Source organism: Salmo salar, chromosome ssa02, assembly GCF_905237065.1.
Source record: "Salmo salar chromosome ssa02, Ssal_v3.1, whole genome shotgun sequence".
NCBI lineage: Eukaryota > Metazoa > Chordata > Actinopteri > Salmoniformes > Salmonidae > Salmo > Salmo salar.
The window spans coordinates 39117117-39136725 of record NC_059443.1 but is presented as its reverse complement, the minus strand read 5'-3'; the positions used below and the strand labels follow the sequence as shown (position 1 = coordinate 39136725).

At 43.1% G+C, this 19609-nt stretch overlaps 1 protein-coding gene across 1 annotated transcript in view; it reads right to left on the bottom strand.

Moving 5' to 3' along the window:
• Positions 1-1724: 1724 nt before the first annotated feature.
• LOC106582892 (sodium/hydrogen exchanger 1) overlaps positions 1725-19609 on the bottom strand; it is a 42408-nt gene continuing 24523 nt past the window's right edge. Inside the window, exons 4-12 of the mRNA XM_014166485.2 lie at positions 18807-19024; positions 17872-18074; positions 15587-15676; positions 13657-13727; positions 12577-12753; positions 12134-12257; positions 11458-11559; positions 10280-10361; positions 1725-8680 (exon numbers count right to left, since the gene is read on the bottom strand). Coding sequence (XP_014021960.1) covers positions 8361-8680; positions 10280-10361; positions 11458-11559; positions 12134-12257; positions 12577-12753; positions 13657-13727; positions 15587-15676; positions 17872-18074; positions 18807-19024 — 1387 coding nt within the window. The 3' untranslated portion in view covers positions 1725-8360. The remainder of the gene's footprint in view (positions 8681-10279; positions 10362-11457; positions 11560-12133; positions 12258-12576; positions 12754-13656; positions 13728-15586; positions 15677-17871; positions 18075-18806; positions 19025-19609) is intronic.

Below are 19609 nucleotides of genomic sequence, written 5' to 3'. Positions count from 1 at the left end.
TACTTTCGACATAGTAGAATAATAGTGAAGACATCAAAACTATGAAATAACACACATGGAATCATGTAGTAACCAAAAAAGAGATTCTTCAAAGTAGCCACCCTTTGCCTTGATGACAGCTTTGCACACGCTTGGCATTCTCTCAACGAGCTCACCTGGAATGCTTTTCCAATAGTCTTGAAGGAATTCCCACATATGCTGAGCACTTGTTGCCTGCTTTTCCTTCACTCTGCGGTCCAACTCATCCCAAACCATCTCAATTTGGTTGAGGTCGGTGATTGTGGTGGCCAGGTCATCTGATGCAGCACTCCATCACTCTCCTTGGACAAATAGCCCTTACAACACTCCTCCAGGCTGTGTCTTATTGTCCTGTTGAAAAACTAATGATAGTGGGACTAAGTGAAAACCAGATGGGATAGCGTATCGCTGCAGAATGCTGAGGTAGCCATGCTGGTTAAGTGTGCCTTGAATTCTAAATAAATCAGTGTCACCATCACACCTCCTCCTCCATGGTTCACAGTGGGAACCACATAAAGAGATCATCCGTTCACCTACTCTGCGTCTCACAAAGACACAGTGGTTGGAACCAAAAATCTAAAATACTCATCAGACCAAATGACAGATTTCCACCGGTCTAATGTCCATTCCTTGTGTTTCTTGGCCCAAGCAAGTCTCTTCTTCTTATGGGTGTCCTTTAGTAGTGGTTTCCTTGCAGCAATTCAACCATGAAGGCCTGATTCACAAAGTCTCCCCTGAACAGTTGATATTGAGTTGTGTCTGTTACTCTGTGAAGTGCAATCTAAGGTGCAGTTAATTGCCGATTTCTGAGGCTGGTAACTAATGAACTGTGGCAGAGGTAACTCCGGGTCTTCCTTTCCTGTTGTGGTCCTCATGAGAGCCAGTTTCATCATAGCTCTTGATGGTTTTGTGACTGCACTTGAAGAAACTTTTTGGAATGACTGACCTTCATGTCTTAAAGTTATGATGGACTGTCGTTTCTCTTTGCTTATTCGAGCTGCTCATGCAATAATATCGACTTGGTCTTTTACCAAATAGGGCTATCTTCTGTATACCACCCCTACCTTGTCACAACACAACTGATTGGCTCAAACGCATTAAGAAGGAAATAAATTCCACAAATTAACTTTCAGGTAGTCACCAGAAATGCATTTCAAGTGACTACCTCATGAAGCTGGTTGAGAGAATGCCAAGTGTGTGCAAAGCTGTCATCAAGGCAAAGGGTGGCAACTTTGAAGAATCTCAAATATATTTCGATTTTTTTAACACTTTTCTGGTTACTACATGATTCCATGTGTTATTTCATAGTTTTGATGTCGTCACCATTATTCTACAAATGTAGAAAATAGTCAAAATAAAGAAAAAACATTGAATGAGTAGGTGTGTCCAAACTTTTGACTGGTACTGTAGTTGTAGCGTACGTTGGCCGGGATTCAATGCAAGGCGCGTCATGGCGCTGCGCACTACAACAACTTTAGTCCGCAATTTACTCTTGAGAGGAAATGGGCAGCGTTTACCATAAAATGTGATCTCCGCAAATGTTATGGAAATGACTTTAAAACGTCATTGTTGGCTGTATATTGCTGCACGCTATAACACCTCTTTCATTGAAGCCCAGCCTTTTTCTTTATTGCTGTCCTTTGAAGCAAATTAGGCCTACTTTTACTGGAGAATCAGTAGAAATTGTATTGCAGAAAGAAACATTGTATCAGAGAAACATTTATTTTGATAAATTACAACTTTAATTTGGTATATTGTTTCATTTCAACATTACTGCATTAGTTTGTTTTCGTAATACAAGGTTTGGAATGCTTAAGCTAGGCTAACCAACAATACAGTGCACAGTTGTCACTAGTGTCATTTTTCATACAGTTTGATGTTCTACAGTAACATTATATATTTATATAACATATTGACTTATATATTTGAATTCACTTGTATAGAAAATAAAATATTTTGTATTATTGCGAAGTACACATTGCAAATCACTGGAGATCAATTAGCCGACATTAAAACAGAAAAAAAGAGAGACGTAAAAAAAAACATGAGTGGCTGGTGGGCAATACAATCGCCATGCTGTAGACGCAGCTGTAGTAGAGCAAGGGAATTCATGAAGAAAAGCATTCAACCTAGTCTGATTTAAGTCAAAGTTAAACTGCATCCCTGCTTCTCTGTCTTGCATGTGGCATAGACAGATCCAAATTTGCACCTGACCTTACCGTAAACTATTATACCACACATACATCCCCCGTGTTACACTAGCCATGCAAAGCCTGTGTGACCAAAATACCCGTACTTATTGCTCTTGCTTTAGCGTGAGTGTTTTGAGTTAAAGGTATCGGTTAAAGTGCTTTTATCAATATGGTGTGGCAAATTGCTACAGACTCAGAGGTAAGGAAAGGTAGTCTACATACATTGTTCATCGCTTCTAAATATACCAGGCCGCAGTATGTTTAATGAAGATGTTATATCCACATGTGCACTTCAGGAGTGAGATCACTCAGATTTTTTTTTTTTGACAATCAAATCCCTTTGGACATATGCAAATGATGACTGTGGAATAATTATTCTGTTGATTCTCAGCAGGAGAAAAGAAAACAAGAAAGCTCTTTTACAGTACAGCCCGTAACGTGGGTCAGGCCATAATAAACATGACCTTCTGACAGATTGTCAACCATCATAGTCCTATCTAGGTTGCTGTTATACCCATGATCTACTGCTCCAACCTATCAATGTAAGGAGAACAATCATTTTGTAACGACACTAGTTTGGATGAAAGAAGCGTTTGGTCTCTAATGTCAGTATGGTTCAGTTCCAGTAAGGTAGCCAACCAACCATAAGATGGAATGACTTTAAAAAGCACAGAGCCATGTCAAGCACATGAAGCAATATAAAGCACATGGAGCCAATGTAAAAAGTGTATGAAACCAAATAAAGCATGTGAACCGAATATAAAGTACTAGAAGCAATATAAAGCAAATAAACCACATTAACACATCGTAGAACACATTAAGAAATACAAAGCAAAGGAACCCGAAATAAAGCATGTGATCCGAATGGAAAAAAATCACATGTAGCAGCAATTATACAAATGCAAATAAACACATGTAAAGCATGCATAACGCAGACAGAACCACAAGCATGGCCAAACTTAGTCCTGGGAAACGAATACCCTCCTCCTTGCGATTCCATGAACCCACTTCCAAACGAGGCCAGAGAATTTATACAGACATAGATTCAACAATCCATTAAATGTGAAAAATTATTCAGCGTGGAGCTGAGATAGGAAACAAAAATTCATTTGCATTTGAACAATTAAGGAAATTAGTGAAGCAAGACATTGAAGCCACTTACAAATGTTCACCTTCCTTCCCTACAGGAAATACTGAACAAAGGCTGCTGCAACGTGACAGACATAGCATTGTCATACACCAATTAATATTAAAGTCCCTAGACAGGTTGTATGGCTTGAGATTTAGTTGTCTGCAAGGAACGAAAACACAATGATGCCGAGAGTGTTACAAACACACTGCATGATTTTCAGACACCAACCAGGGCTTGCTTCGATACAAAAACTATTTGGATGGAAAAATCTGCGTTTAAACCATTGGTGCACAATATGGTTGGTGAGAAACACCCTGAATTAGATTTTAAGGTAGCCTACATGTACCGGGCAACTACACTGAACAAAAATATAAACGCAACATGTAAAGTGTTGGTCCATTGTCTTATGAGCTGAAATAAAAGATCCCAGAAATGTTATATACGCACAAAAATGTTATTTCGCCAAAGATTTTGTGCACAAATTAGTTTACATCCCTGTTAGTGAGCACTTCTCCTTTGCCAAGATAATCCATCCACCTGACAGGTGTGGCATATCAAGAAGGTGATTAAACAGCATGATCATTACACAAGTGCACCTTGTGCTGGGGACAATAGGCCACTCTAAAATGTGCAGTTTTGTCACACAACACAATGCCACAGATGTCTCAAGTTGAGGGAGTGCGCAATTGTCACACTGACTGCAGGAATGTCCACCAGAGCTTTTTCCAGTGAATTGAATGTTCATTTCTCTACCATAACCCACCTCCAATGTCGTTTTAGAGAATGTCAGTACGTCCAACCAGCCTCACAACCACACATCATATGTAGGGTGTTGTGTGGGCGAGTGGTTTGCTGACATCAATGTTGTGAACAGTGTCCCATGGTGTTGGTAGGGTTATGATATGGGAAGAAATAAGCTACGGAGTACGAACACAATTGCATTTTATCAATGGCAATTTGAATGCTCAAAAATACGGTGACAAATTCGAGGCCCATCGTGAGGACCATTTTTATTTTTTAAGTTATTTGTGACCAACAGATGCATATCTGTATTCCCAGTCATTTGAAATCCATAGATTAGGGCCTAATGAATTGATTTCAATTGAGTGATTTCCTCATGTGAACTGTAACTCTAAAATCTTTGAAATTGTTGCATGTTGCATTGATATTTTTGTTCAGTATAAATTTAAAGATCGGTCTTCTGAACACTAACGATAACAGTGGTTCCTCCTTTCCAGCAGGAAACCATTGACGGTCTTTAAGTGGTGGCCAAATAAAAGAGCGCTGGGAAAGCTGAGGTAAACAGCTAACACTAGCACTAAGGCTAATTTAAAAAAAAAGGGGGCTTAGAAACAGTTTCCAGGGCTAGTTTCCAAGCTAAAGTTGACTTTCTATGGCTGCCCTTACATAACCTATTTCGGAAACCTTGTAAATGTCATGTTCATACTATACTAGATTTCTGGTGTCGTTGAAATAACAATACAATGGAGAGAAAAATCTGCCAGGGAAGTATCAAAATGTCAATCATTCCATAAAGCTTCATTTTAAACCCCTCTCTGATCAATAAGACCTTGTCCTCGTCTACTCTCACAGCCAAAGCAGCCTGTCCTTTACAACATGCTCTGACATTTCAACACATCATTCAATTTGGTTTCAGTGAAGAAAGTGAGACGCTTGATCTATTTTACCTTCCTGGACTCAACCTACAAGTACCCGCCACTGCATTGCCCATGTGAGGGAATGGGTACATGAAAGGAGAACACCACCTACACACACGATGTAGTACTTTATGTGCGCGAGTGGCCACGGTTTCTTAGAAGCACGCCATTACGTCGTCACACCGTCCTCATGTTCCCCCCTCTACTGTAACCTCAGTAACCACCGTGCTCCTCTTCCTCACCTCCCGCTCTCCCTCCCTCTCGCTCTCCTCCCCTAAGCTGTAACGAGAACCCTCTCTCTCCTCCCTCCTCCTCCTCTCCTCAGCTGTAACGAGACTCTCTCTCTCTCTCTGGGCGTAAAGTGACAGCACACAAAGGTCGGAGAGGAAGGTGACAATCAGCAAACTAGGCCACGGTCTTGGACATCTTAGGCTTCTCTAGTTGAGAGACTCCAGCTAAAGTTGTCACTCATGCTACAAATCTAAGATGGTTATACAGTAGGTGGGTTGAGGGTCAACAGTAATCACATTGACAATATAGCTAACATTCTTGAAATCAAAATCAAATACTCAATTGTTCCTATTGATCTTATGGCTTTGTGTCGAAAAGAGAAGCAATGTACTGTATACATAATATACTGTACATGTCAAGGTTTTCATAGTCTTACACAAACCCTAGATTAGCTTTACGCTGTTGTGCGAGTAGAATATGTGTTGGCTCTTGCGTTCGGATGTGAATTTGCTTACAGCTAGCTAGCGCACTTCCCGTGATGGTTATAGACCTCAGTGTTAGCAGAGGAGCGATGACCTCTTCGTTTGCGTCGACATTACAGCACGGCATTTGTTTTAAAGGGCATCGTTCAATTAAAATGGTTATAATCAATATAATCGCTATGCACATTTTACACCAATATACTGCATTGAATAGCTAGTTTTGCCCATGTCCTCATGCTTGTATCTCCAGGCCATCATTATAAGTAACATGCAAACCTCACCGGCCATGTGGTGCTCGCTCGTGTGACGAAGTGTCTGCGTAGCCAAGCCCTAAAATACAACTTCGTTCTATTAGAGTCGCGCTGCAAGTCCCCTCCTTATTGGATATCAGGAAGATACAAACCCACGCGAAAGCTTGAGAGACAAAACGAGGAGAGATTCACTAAAGATAAACTAAAAACTAACTAGGTTTCCCTTTTTAATCGATGGATTAAATGTCGGAGTAGAGAAACACTCCGGGTCAAAAATTCTACAAAGAACCAGCTAATAAAAGGACAATATGCATGTCAGGTAAAATAACAAGCCAATGTCCATCTCCTAGGACAAACTACCTAGCAAGAGCTAGCTGGCTACATGTTTCATGTGTGTTTCGACTTGCCCCAAATTAACATAGTTGGTTTTGATATTTTAACCGGCGTGTCATGATCACGTCTGGTGTGGATCGACAAACTCAACATACGCGCGATGGTGGACGCATGCACAGCCGGTGTAGTCAGAGCGTAAGAATTTGTTTTTAATTGACTCACCTGGATAAATAAAGGTTAAATTAATTATATATTCTTGGCCATTGAGGTGGTTAGACGATACAGATCCGTAGTCCCCTCACATCCTTTACAGTGATGCCTAAAACCCCACATGTCTATGGAACACTAGATTTTCAAAAAGGGGAGTGCTAAAAACCAAGGGGGGACGTTAAACTGGCAACAAGGTCTTTTAAAAATGTCAAAACAGTTGATGTAAATAAGGTGCAAGAGAGTAAAGAATAGATCAAACCCGTAAGATGAATTGTAAGATGCAACTACCGGCAAGAGTATGGAGAAAACACCACAAAATGGTTCTGAAATGGCCCATACTAGAGCATTTTCTTAAAGGGAACATATCCCCCTGAGACCCACCAATTCATTTTTGTACACTCTCTTTGACATGCCACTGTATTAAGTCCTGTTGTACCTGAGAGGACATTCTGGGCTTTTCAATGATATCACATGAGTGGGGGTGTGACCTGGATAACTTTCTCTTCCTGGATTTTCTAAATGGCTGCCAACACAATTAGCATACGTTGTGGTAAGAAGATAAGTGTGTGTAATTGTGTAATTATAATTTTTGTGAGTTTGATAATCAAATTGCTTCTAGTAAATATCTTAGAAATAATGTGGTGAGTTTTCAGAGCAGTGTAATCTTTTTTCACATTTATAAATGTCCTTTGTAGAGGACATCAGGATGTGACAACTATGTTTACCTACTATACCCATTTACTGTAATATACATTTTTAATATTTACTATCAACCGTTTCTTTATGTCCACTACAGCGCACATACAAATGTCTTTGTAAATAATTTTGACTCAAAACACAAAATGAAGACATTCCAAAACCTTTTTTGGCTGGGTGTCAGGAGGATAACAGTATTTGGTGTGATTTTAGGCATTGGTTTATATAGGGGAGTTAAGTCCATTCAAGATCAACAAATCTCTTGGTGTTGCATCACAAGCCTTCTGTTATGTAAATGAGCTTATACTGCACAGTATACACGTCTCGGTGACGCTGACGATTTTGTACGTTCGATTAAAATAGAGAGGCTATGCTTAAAGCGGCGATGCCAGGTTTGCATCTCAACATTTCCAAGTCTGCGCTTGGCGCATTCCTTAGCCTTAGGGTCTCCATAGGCGAGGTGGTGAAGAAAGAGGTCCATCGAGTTTAGCACAGTGAAAACATTACATCCAGCGTGAAGTACATCCGGTGTACAGCACCAAGTACACCAAGTAGAACCCTGACCAGCTGAATGACAAACGATGACAAAAGACAACCACATAAACAATAGTCTCATATTAACCCTGAAATTCAAAACAAGCAGTTAAGTGGCTAATTGTGTGATAAAATGCACCTAGTGAAAAGGAGTTTACTCTAAGTGTCTGACCAAAAAAATAAGTCTAACTTTTCTTGAAAGTAGAAGAACGATCGTAAACGTTATGAAACCAAATGCGGAACACCAGTCCAAACCTTTGGTAACGCATTATTATGTTCCCCCGTCTCTCGGGCTAATTCCCACCAAACCCAAGATCACCCAAGGCGGCGACTGCCTTCCTGTCACTTAAAAAATGAAAAAAGAGCAATGACAACTATTGAAAAAAAGATGGCTATTTAGTCTCCTTTTCTCTTTTGGTTCATAAAACAAGTTATGTCCTAAGTCCTTTCTTAACAGTTTTGGCTTCATTGGTTCCTCAACCAATGGGATAGCAAACTCAAATGAGGTGGTGGTGGAGTGAGAGGAGGTGGACCTTTCCCCTGTAGTGCCCCGCTCAGGGGGAGGAGCTGCTGCAACCAGGCCCCTCCATATTCCTCACAATGGGAGGAGCTCGTTTTTTTTTTTAGGGAAGGAATGGTTCATCCTCCTCGTCCTCATTACTAGGGCCCGGGTCACTCAGACACCTCATCAGCCCTGGGTTCTTGTTGCCCCCCTCTTCCTCTCCCTTCTCCTCTTTCCCGGCCGAGGACGGCTTCATCATCAGGCCTTGGTCCTCATCCCGGTCGGCCCCCTCCCTCTGACCCAGGCCCTGGTCCGTGGCACCCCGCTTGGAGAACTCGTTCAGCATGTTGACAGAGTCCGGGGACTGGGGGGAGGCTAGGTCCACCTGGATGGTGGGGACGCCGTCTGAAGACGCCTTGATGTTGTAGAAGGCGTTGGGGTCTGCGCGGGGCAGGCAAGGAAAAGGGTTAGCGTACGGTACATTACTCCAAAACAGGGGAGGCCAACCAAAGGGCACGTTGAGTAGGCAAACGCTGTGTAACGTCGCAGATAGAAATGTCATGAATAGAGCTTACCTGATTCCTATTCTACACGTCAGGTGTATGTTTGTTCCATATATCTGTATTTCGAAACGTTCCACAGCGTCATGGCGTGCTAGTGAGCTGGGCTAGAACAGCAGCTCCCACACTATGCCTCTCTATGACTAGGGTTGGCCAACCCTGACTAGAACAAATACTTCAACTGTTCACCGAACAAAAATAGATATACAATACACATTCACAAAGTCACAAAAACACTCACATTACACACACACATATATATATACACACATTCACAAACAATTACATCACAGCTGTGGTGCCGCATCATTCCGTAACCTGATCATGTCAACCGCATGAAAAATGCACGCTAGAATCATGCATATTGCATTTACAAATGGAAGCAAGCAACAGTTACATGCGTATACAGTAAGTTTGTAGTCGAGGCTATTGGCCGCCACAGCCCATCACCTTCTACACTCACTAGAACTGTGCTACATACCTGGAATGACTTTGGCCCCTGCGTTTTCAGCTTTGAAATCACTGTCTAAAATAAAACTATGCGCAACGCTGCTTTACATGTAAACATATTTCCAGTAGAAATACAATAAAAGGTGGAGCAGCCTACTGTATAACAGAGTAATGTAATTACATTCTGTAGATAGCATCACTGGCAGCCATTTAAACGTTATAAACTGTAACAATCTGACCAAACTAGGTATACTACATGTGAAGCAAATGCAATCCTTTCGACTCAAAACTCCAAAAATATATTTAAGTGATAAAGTGCAAAGGTGCCCAAAAGGTCTGTGATGGAACAAGTCTGTTTCCATCATCTTTCCTGTTGCTTCAAAAGCAACCTTACATCAAGTGTTGATTCACACTACCAAGCCAAGCCAGCCTGGTTACACAACCACCATAGTTCCAGGAACCATGCTGGAAAGGACAATTTGAAAATAAATATCAGCGCCAGACCAGTAATGGGATGGGTTGGCACGATAGTGTAAAAATGATCAGCACCAGACCAGTAATGGGATGGGTTGGCACGATAGTGTAAAAATGATCAGCACCAGACCAGTAATGGGATGGGTTGGCAGGATAGTGTAAAAATGATCAGCACCAGACCAGTAATGGGATGGGTTGGCACGATAGTGTAAAAATGATCAGCACCAGACCAGTAATGGGATGGGTTGGCAGGATAGTGTAAAAATGATCAGCACCAGACCAGTAATGGGATGGGTTGGCAGGATAGTGTAAAAATGATCAGCACCAGACCAGTAATGGGATGGGTTGGCACGATAGTGTAAAAATGATCAGCACCAGACCAGTAATGGGATGGGTTGGCACGATAGTGTAAAAATGATCAGCACCAGACCAGTAATGGGATGGGTTGGCAGGATAGTGTAAAAATGATCAGCACCAGACCAGTAATGGGATGGGTTGGCAGGATAGTGTAAAAAAGGGAGCGTCAGGGTGTGATGTGGGTGTAGGATGGACTCACCTGAGGCCAGTCTGGCTCTGCACATGGTGGGGGAGTCGGGAGGTGCGGCAGGGACTGTGAGGTAGTTACTCATCTCCGTCATCTGTTCACAGGCACACACAAGCAACCCTTTCAATATACAAGGGTTGTGGGTTTGATTCCCGCATCAGACACACGTAGTGAATACTGTATATGAATTGTCGGCGACTGCCAGCCACTTTAGATTAAAGCATAGTGCCATACAGCCATATTATTTACGATACTTTATTGTCCATTTTAATGGAAATTCTTTTAGTGAGGTCAGCAATATAGAAATCAATGCATTACAGCAATACTTCCAAACACTAGATAGGGCAATATCATAAAGCCCAACCAAATCACATCTTCAATACAAAAGTGCTATTAAAGTTTGACAGGTCGGTAAATTGTGTTTACCGGTCTGTTGGGATCAGCGTTTTCCTCCACTCTACAGTGTCCTTTTAAAAAGTTCTATTCAGTTAAAATGTTACTTCATTTCCAAAATAAACAATTCTGCTAGGATCTGCAGAGTCCTCAGTCTACAGTGTCCTCAGTGTCCTTTTTAATCAAACAGTTCTATTTAATCAAGATGTTGCTTCCATTTTCATTACATAATTAGAGACTGATTAAATGCAAGTTGGCCTTCGGGCCACAAAGCTGCATAAATTAATCAGGAACTGATTGTGTCAGGAAAATTAATTGAGTTGAGGAGGGGGGGCAATTTATGGAACACTGACTACATCCATAATAGTTAGGCTAAATTAATGCGATTGTTTAAAACAAAGTTTACAAACTGTGAGTAATGAGAGAACTTTGTGTCTGGTTGTCTGTTGAAGTTCTCTCTATGTCTGGGGGAGTCTTGGCATGGCTTCCAAAACCGATTTGGCTACATTTCATTGTTTCATCCAGTAGAATAAATGTTTTGACCAAATCCAAAGAGCAGAATTTGGCCACGTGGGCTTCCATCCTTAATCCACCCTCTTTCAGAGAATAGGCTGTTTGGACCGGGTATTTTTGGGAGGATCCCATGTATACATCTATTTATGTATCATTTGCAGCTGAGGGGATAAATATAGTTCTATTGAACTGAATTAGTGGAATTCCAGACTAAGTGAGCACAACAATGGTGAACGCAGCGTTCAATCTGGTTTAACCAGGCTAGGAGAGTCTGCTAGTCTAACCTTCTTCTCTAGCTCGATCATCCTCTGCTTCTTCAGGATGAAGTCGTTCCATCCATCCTCGAAAGGATCGGCCACCAGAGTGTGTCGGTTGTAGGAGCGCAGCTGGAGGGAGAGACGACACACACAAAACACACACTATGGGACAGGAACGCTATAGAGCTAGGATCACACAATAATAATAATAATACACTTTTCAGGCACCAGACTGGATCTGTTGTAGGAGCGCAGCTGGGAGGAAGGAGAGACAAAACGCATTCATTCAACTCCCACCACGGGACAGGGAGGTCTAAGCTAGGACCACACAGCAACAATGCACACTTGTATTCATGATGATGCAGGCTTATGACTACTTTACTACTATAATCTCAAGAGATTTAACGTTTGACAATACTAATGAGAAAATGGCAAACAAAGCATGTGATGTATGTAAAATGTATGCAAGCATGACTGAGTCGCTATGGATAAAAGCGTCTGCTAAATGGCATATATTATATTATGTAAAATTGTCTTCTCTCTTTACAAACAGAGTGAGCATCTGAATTCCTACATTACTAGCGGAGAGAAAACCCCAAATCGCAAAAAAAAAAAAAGGATCTGAGATCAGCTTTGCAGTTGCCCTCCTAATGTTACCCCTCAGATTAGTGGAGGGTAAATCTGATCCTATATCAGCGCTCACCCTCTGGCGGGTCTTCTGCAGGTTACTCCTGAGGATCTTCCGGATCTCCTCCTCACGGCCCTTGGTGAACTGAGGCAGGGCCCGCTCTGCTACAGCGGGCGGCAGCTTCTTGGGCTGGATGTTCCTGGAAGAGAGAAAGGAGAAAAACAAGAGACATGTTGACTGTGGCTCTACGGATAACTATGGTTGTTTTCGGTCACTACCAAGCACTAACTCACTTAGAAATTACTTCCTGTAACACCCACGAGAAAGATTTCAGGCACTTTCTCCCATACCAGTTATTTACAGGAAGTAATTGCTAGTTCAGCCTCTTGACTTTCAAACCTCTCTGGCGTTCGACACACACACAGGCTTGCGCGGATATAGGCTAACGCAACGATGTGGAAATGGCTATCAAGTGTAGAGCTGGTGAGCTGGAGGGGGAAAGAGGGTGGAGCACTCACTGCATGGAGACCTGCGAGGGCATGGCGGAGGGCAGCTTGACGCCCCCGCCGCTCTCCACCAGCTCGATGGCCTGCTTGAACTCCATCTTGTGGTAGAAGGCGATGAGCTGCGGCTCCTTGTAGCGCTCGCCCGCTATCAGGCACTTCTTTATGTACTTCTTGTTGAAGCGGTTTAGCCTGCGGGGAGAGAGGGAGAGAGAGACAAGAAAACAAGTCAACCTTCGAGCCCTTATATCCCATTGCCTCCATGTCTTGCCCCTCTATATTACACAGCCATTACCAGCCTCATTAAAACCTTATAAAGGTTAATTGATGAAAAGCTCTTGAATATGAGTAGAGCGCACACACACACACACACACACACACACACAGGAGACAGTGTTGTCACTGGCAGGAACACACACTGAAAACAGACCGCTATAGGATGAGCCCAGTGTTTTCATCATAATGCTCTAAATCCAAGGGGGGACTCTACTCCAGAGATCGATCCAGTTAGACATTGTGTTATGTCAAAGTCTGTTTGGAACTGGATCTGAAGGTGAAATATGACAACTGTCGGGTGATAAAAATCGGCCTACAGAGATGTCTGAACAGATCCTACACGTGGTTCTCGAGAGAATAACTTCCACATAAAACGCCCAAGGCTGTTGAAACGTAATACTGTTGTGGGTAAATACTGCATAGGGAAGGAAAACACACAAAGTGATTGAGGTTCACTCGGTTAGGAACGGCGATGCTTTATGATTCCCATCACATTATTGGGTTCAGTACGGTTTCATTGAAGGACAACCATCGGTTCTGAAAGATAATCCACTTAAGGTGCTAGCTGCTACTGCCAACGCCTGGTGGATGGCAGCTTCACCGCCACCTTACGGAGTTAGCCTTGGGATCTTTGTTCAAGTCAAACAGAAGGAAATAGACAACAAACAGATGACTGGACTGTGTAATAGAAAGTTGTCACGTTAAGGATCTTCAACCTAAGAATAAGAGGTAATCAAATGTTTTTATTACAGTGAAGAAGAAAAAAAAAAACACAGCGCTTGTCACCGTGACCCTTTAAGTCCATCCTTTGCTACGTACTTGTCTTTCCAGTGGTGATGGCCGTAGTGTCCACAGATGTCCTCAATGCCAGTCAGCAGATGGTCCAGGAACTAGGGGGAAGAAAACAACGTTTACGTCCAAATATTGTATCTACGGTAACCAACAAGAGAAACAGATATTTGAAATGCTTTGAAAATGGGAAGTGAAAAGTGTAACCAAGCCTAATCTGTTACTACTTTTTGTGTGTCTATTACATGGAAATAGTCCAGAAAAGTATATTTTCCACATCACACAGGCCACCATTTTGTCATTTTTGGATTATCCCTTAAGTAGCCTTTTCCCCACGGAGATTCTTCCACTTGCAACAGGAATTAGCCACAATCTGGCCAATAGAGAGAGCATTAGGCCTAGATGATGTCCATCACACTCACAGATTGAAGCAGAGAAATAGGCACTGACAGATGACGTTCAGTCGGTGGTCAGTTTTGTTCCTGTATTTTGATTATGGCCACTGCTGTGACAGTTCTGCACAGGGACAGTTTGACATGCAGAGTTGCTATGGGAACACGCAGTTTGGTCGTGCCACTGAATTTATTTCAAGTCGCTCGAAATTTTTTCGGGCAGCGAAGGGACTTTCCTGACAGTCGTTTCTGCATCAGTTCTACCTCTGGTAGAAGAAAACTTCACAATTTCTCACAATAGATGGTACTTTATAATGAAAGCCTCAAGCAAGGTGACACACAGTACGTCAGGGTCAGCCCCAGGTGCCAACTAGGCAAGAGATAGACTTTCTAAAGTAAAAACAACTGCAACCTCAAATATCCATTCATCAAACAACCTACTGACCAATTTGTGAGACCACAAACACAATGGTTCTCACATTAAAGCCCTGAGGGACTCCACCTGGCTCTTAAAAACACCCTCATCCACTCCCGGTGCACTCTAGGAGTCCTAGAACATCTCTGTTTATTTTCATCACTGCCATTTACGCTGGAGAAGGAGCTATAAGCTGCTAACCGGGGCATCTAGCCTAGAGCGCCGGTGACTCATCGCTCCTCTGTGCACCAGAGAACTAACAGAGCCCCGTAAAGAGACACTGTGTGTGTGTGTGTGTGTGTGTACACAGTACGTGCCGTTATTATGTGGCTATTATTAGCAACAGGAGCGACCGAGTGACGGTGTGCCGTGCTGCTCAGTGGTCACTCGAGGGCAGAGAGAGAATGATCAGTAGCATCAGAGGAAGCCAGGCCTACGCAGGGAGATTTTACTTGCCAATCTGGCAACCATGGTGGATGAGTCAGTGGAGACAGTGGAGAATGAGAGGATGGTCCATTGGGAGCCATGCAGGAAGTTTAATTAGTCTGAGTTAAGAGGAAGCAGGGGAATGCTGCATTCCATTATTAAAACCACCCAGCAAGGCAATGTCAGCAAGACGAAATACATTAGAAGAAGATCATTCCATTAATGGCAGATAGAGGGGAAGTGCAGAGCAATATTTGGCACTCAACATGTAATGACAGTACTGAAGTCTGGACAGATACTTCACCTCAAAGTCAAATGGACATCCCTCAGATTGAAATAACCAAATCATTCATTTAACCACAGCCATTAATGCAATAACCCATTTTACAGGGAAAGCTGGTTAGACAATTAAGGTGAACAAGACCAGCCTTGCAGTGTTGCTTCAGTGAGTTTCCTGCTCTTGTACTGAAAATGTCATATCCTGACCAGGGCCTGTGGGCCTGTATTTATAAAGTGTCTCAGAGTAGCAGTGCAGATCTAGGATCAGTTTTGCCATTTAGATGCTAAAACATCAGCACTCTTAGTAAGAGACACTTTATGAATATGGACCCAGAGCGCGTATATCCCAGGAGGAAATTAACTGGTCTGATGGGTGGTCCGGCTACAGAGGAGCGGTTCGAGAAGGAGAGGCCAGGATGTGAGGGGGTTGACGGGGGTTAAAGGTCACCTGGGTGTGGATCTCCTCATTGATGGAGCGCTTGGCCTCCTGCTTCTTCTTCACGGCCAACAGGTCCACCAGGGGTTTGATAGTCATGCCCTGAGAGGGTGAGGAGGAGAAGAGAGAAAGAGAGAGAGAGAGAGAAGGGAGAGGTTACTAAGGCAACATTAGTGATCCTGACGAACAAATGATAAATGTCCATCTTTAAAATCTACGCGACACCAGCGACCCAAGAGAAGCCTGCAATGTCCATTTCAACACCTTCCATTCGTGTGCATGGTGTTTACTCTGTTCCTTTCCTCAAAGTCACTGCACAGAGAAGCACTGGCTGAGGGGTGAATTTCATGTCATTTATTTCCAGAGCTACTGTAGTCTGTATCCACTTTGTGTATTTAGCAGTCAAGCAACATTTGCATTTAAATGAAGTTATGCGCAGGTGGTTGGTGCACAAGGCCGTTCCATCTACGACTGAGGAGTGCTGGGAAAAGGATTTATCAATGCTGGTTAATATACCATTTGGCATACTGGTTTTATCAATCTCTTTTATCCTGTTCCTGTGTGTGTGTGTGTGTGTGTGTGTGTGTGTGTTGTCCGTAGGCTTTAGCGTACCATTCTCTCTCATAAGGAGATTAAGTCTATCTGGTTAACTATTATACCCTAAGTGGATGACAACAGACTCTGGCCCTTAAATAATACCCCTGCCAGCACGCACGCACGCACACACCCAATCCATCCCAGACTGCCAGCACTGAGTGAAAGATTTACTGAAGACATTTGTTTCACAAAAGGCTTATAGAAGGCTTTATTTTAGTAGCTGCCATTTTGGGGATACTCAGCCAGATGACGAGTGTCCTAGTGCTTCCGCATGCATCGACAGCTTCACTGTAAGATGAGTTTGCTCAGCAGGACTGGGGGAATATCTGACGCACGGAGCTTCAAACGGACCCGCGAGCGCGTGTGTGTGCTTCAAAGTAGTAGCTGCAGTGACCTTTTGTCACACTAGCATACAGTAGCAATGGGTACAAACAAACCATGAAAATCATTGAACACTTTAGGCCTTAAAATATACTAGGGACAAGAGAGCAACAGCACAATGTAGCAACAAAGCAACCCATTTTGACCCAAAAGCACTCTGTAATATAGTCAACTTCCTATTAGGGCTGGGCGATATATATCGTGTGACGGTAGAAAAATGTCTGTCGTTTCATATTATGCTCTATCGTTTATTTCGTTGTGTCGGAAATCACACTCTTTACGGCAATATTTTTCGGCAATTGGACGTGGCTTTGTGTTCTTCGAAGGAAATTTGCAACACAAACATGGAGGAGAGTGGATGTGACACAGGGCACGGAGACACGGAGCTCGTACCTAAAAGAGGGGCTACTTCGGTCGCGTGGACGTGGTTTGGGTATGAAAAGTCTGACACGGACCAGAAAACCGTCCTCTGCAAAATATGCCGCAGGCCGGTCCCAACGACAGGCTCATACACCACTAACCTCTTTCACCACCTGCGTAAGAATCATGTGAAAGAGTGTGGACAGAGTCTACGGATGAGACCCCAAAAAGTACAGTCGAGTGCTCAAAACAAACCCCCGACTCAGACATTGCAAGAGACTTTTGCCCGCGGCACACCATATGGAAAATAATCGCAAAGATGGAAGGAGATAATAGCTGCCGTTACAACTTACATCTGCAAAGACACGGCCCAAATTTACACGGTCGAGAAACGGGGGTTTTGTGAGTTGGTGCTAACGCTCGACCCAAGGTACCAAATGCAAATACCTAATTAATTGTTGAGTATAATTCAAAATGTAATAAGAAATATGTCTTTTTAACATGTGGTCATTGTACATAAACTATTTATTTATCGAAATTTATACAAAATGTGTATATCGTCATATGTATCGTTATATGAAATTACCAATATCAGGATATGAGATTTTGGCCATATCGCCCAGGACCTACTTCCTAATATTTAGAGTTCACTCAGTGACACATTTTATCTGATAGTCTTTTTAACTTGCCATAATTTAAAGAGTGCTTTCGATTTCATTATAAATCTGAAGACATAAGCAGAATTAGAGGGTTGCTAGCCAGGTACCAGCTCTTTTTGTGCTGTCTTGCCAACTCCTATGGTCATTGGCGTGGCAACCATGGCTGGCATGACAACTGTGGTCGTGCGGGCGTGACAACTGTGGCCATTGGCGTGACAACTGTGGCCATTGGCGTGACGAGGTGCTTAGACAGCACAAATCAGATCTGGGACCAGGTTAAAGGACTGGCCCAATACCCACCTGTACAAACACGGTGAAGAAGATTTCGGTGATGATGGCGGTGAGGAACATGGTCCTCATGGGGAAGAGGTCCTTGTCTAGCAGGTAGCCCAGGGAGAAGGCGATGGCCCCTCGCAGGCCACCGTAGGCCACAATGAACTGGTCCTTGGTGGTCAGCTTGACGATGCGGAACTTGTTGATGATGAAGGTAAGGCCCACCACGCCTGGGAGGGCGAGAGAGAGAAGAGAGGGAGAGAGAGAGAGAGAGAGCAGAAGCGAGTCAACCTTCAAGGCCTTTTATCTGATTGACTTCATGTTTGCTCCCTCCTTACACACAGCCAATACCAGCCTCATTAGAACCTAAGAAAGGATCAACAGCTTCTGAGAAAGAGGAGTAGAGCCCACACACTACATTGGAGACACTGGAACACACATTGTGAAACTAGCAGATTATAAGAATCAGAAAACTATGTTTGGTGAGAATAGAGAATGGTCAATGGGGATAGTGCAATGTCAAGTCACCAGGTTTCAAACTAGCACGTAAAGTCAGATGGAGGTCTGCTTTGGGTCTATCTATAACTGCAGAAATGACATAATACTTGAAGAAATATTTTCGCTTCCTTTTTTTAGGGACGTGTATCTGACGAGTTTTGAAATCTGGGCTTCCTCGATGTGAGGACCAAGCGGACAAAACAAGGGGCACTTCCTCTAATAGTTGTCTCATTACCTAACTGAAATGTAGTGACTGGTATTTCAGTCTGGCTCCAAGAATAACTATCCCTTGTAGTGTTGAGGATGTTAAAAATCTGTATCGCATCCTCTACTGAAACAACTTGACCAAATTATAACAAACTATGAGAAAGTTGGGCCTGTCACGTCATTTCTCTCACCATCTTTTGGAATCTGATGTAGAGACTGGTACAGTACAGTGAAGAAGGTGTCCGTGTTCGACTCACCAATGACACGTGACACCAGACAGAGGATGACGGTGACGGAGACAAAGGTCCAGTTCCAGGCGTGCGGCCCGGCCACCGTGGCCACGCCCAGGAAGATGAAGATGAGGGTCTCGCTCACGCTGCTCCACATCTTCAGGAAGTACTTGACGGTGGTGTGGGACTTGTGGGATATGTTGGCCTCCACGTAGGGTCGCATCACCGCGCCGCACGCAATCAGCCTGGGGGGAGAGAGAGAGAGAGGATGATTATAAATGAGTTCTCTGAGAAAGAAACCTTTTCTTGTCTGACAACGTCCCGTCATTTAATGTCTATTCTGAATTGTAGCATCTTAGAATGAAAACCCCCAGACACATAAGTATGTTTTAGTATTTCATTGTAACTTAAACTATTCATTTACTGGCTGCACCTGGCGTAAGCTACCCGAGGTTCCCTGAGCAAGGAAATATGGCAGATATTTATAGGGCTGCGGACATCAGAAAGCAAACTCTATATAGTAACATACGCATTTTGCTACACCTGCTATAAGACGTGCTAAAGTGTCTACGTGACCAATACATTTTGATTGGATTTGATATTGATGCAATATAGTGATGGGGGGGATCGTTACAGTTAGACGTCGCAATATTATATCGATATTTGACTCCAAGTATCGATTTTTGCTACCATAGGTAGCGTTAGATGGCGCGAGTCAGTTGTATTTGCACCAAATAGTGAGCCAAGATGTTTTTAGAACTTGGATGTCCCTGACTGTTCAAAACGAGCTGTTTTCTCATGCCCTCACTTGTCTCTCTGCAGCAGACATA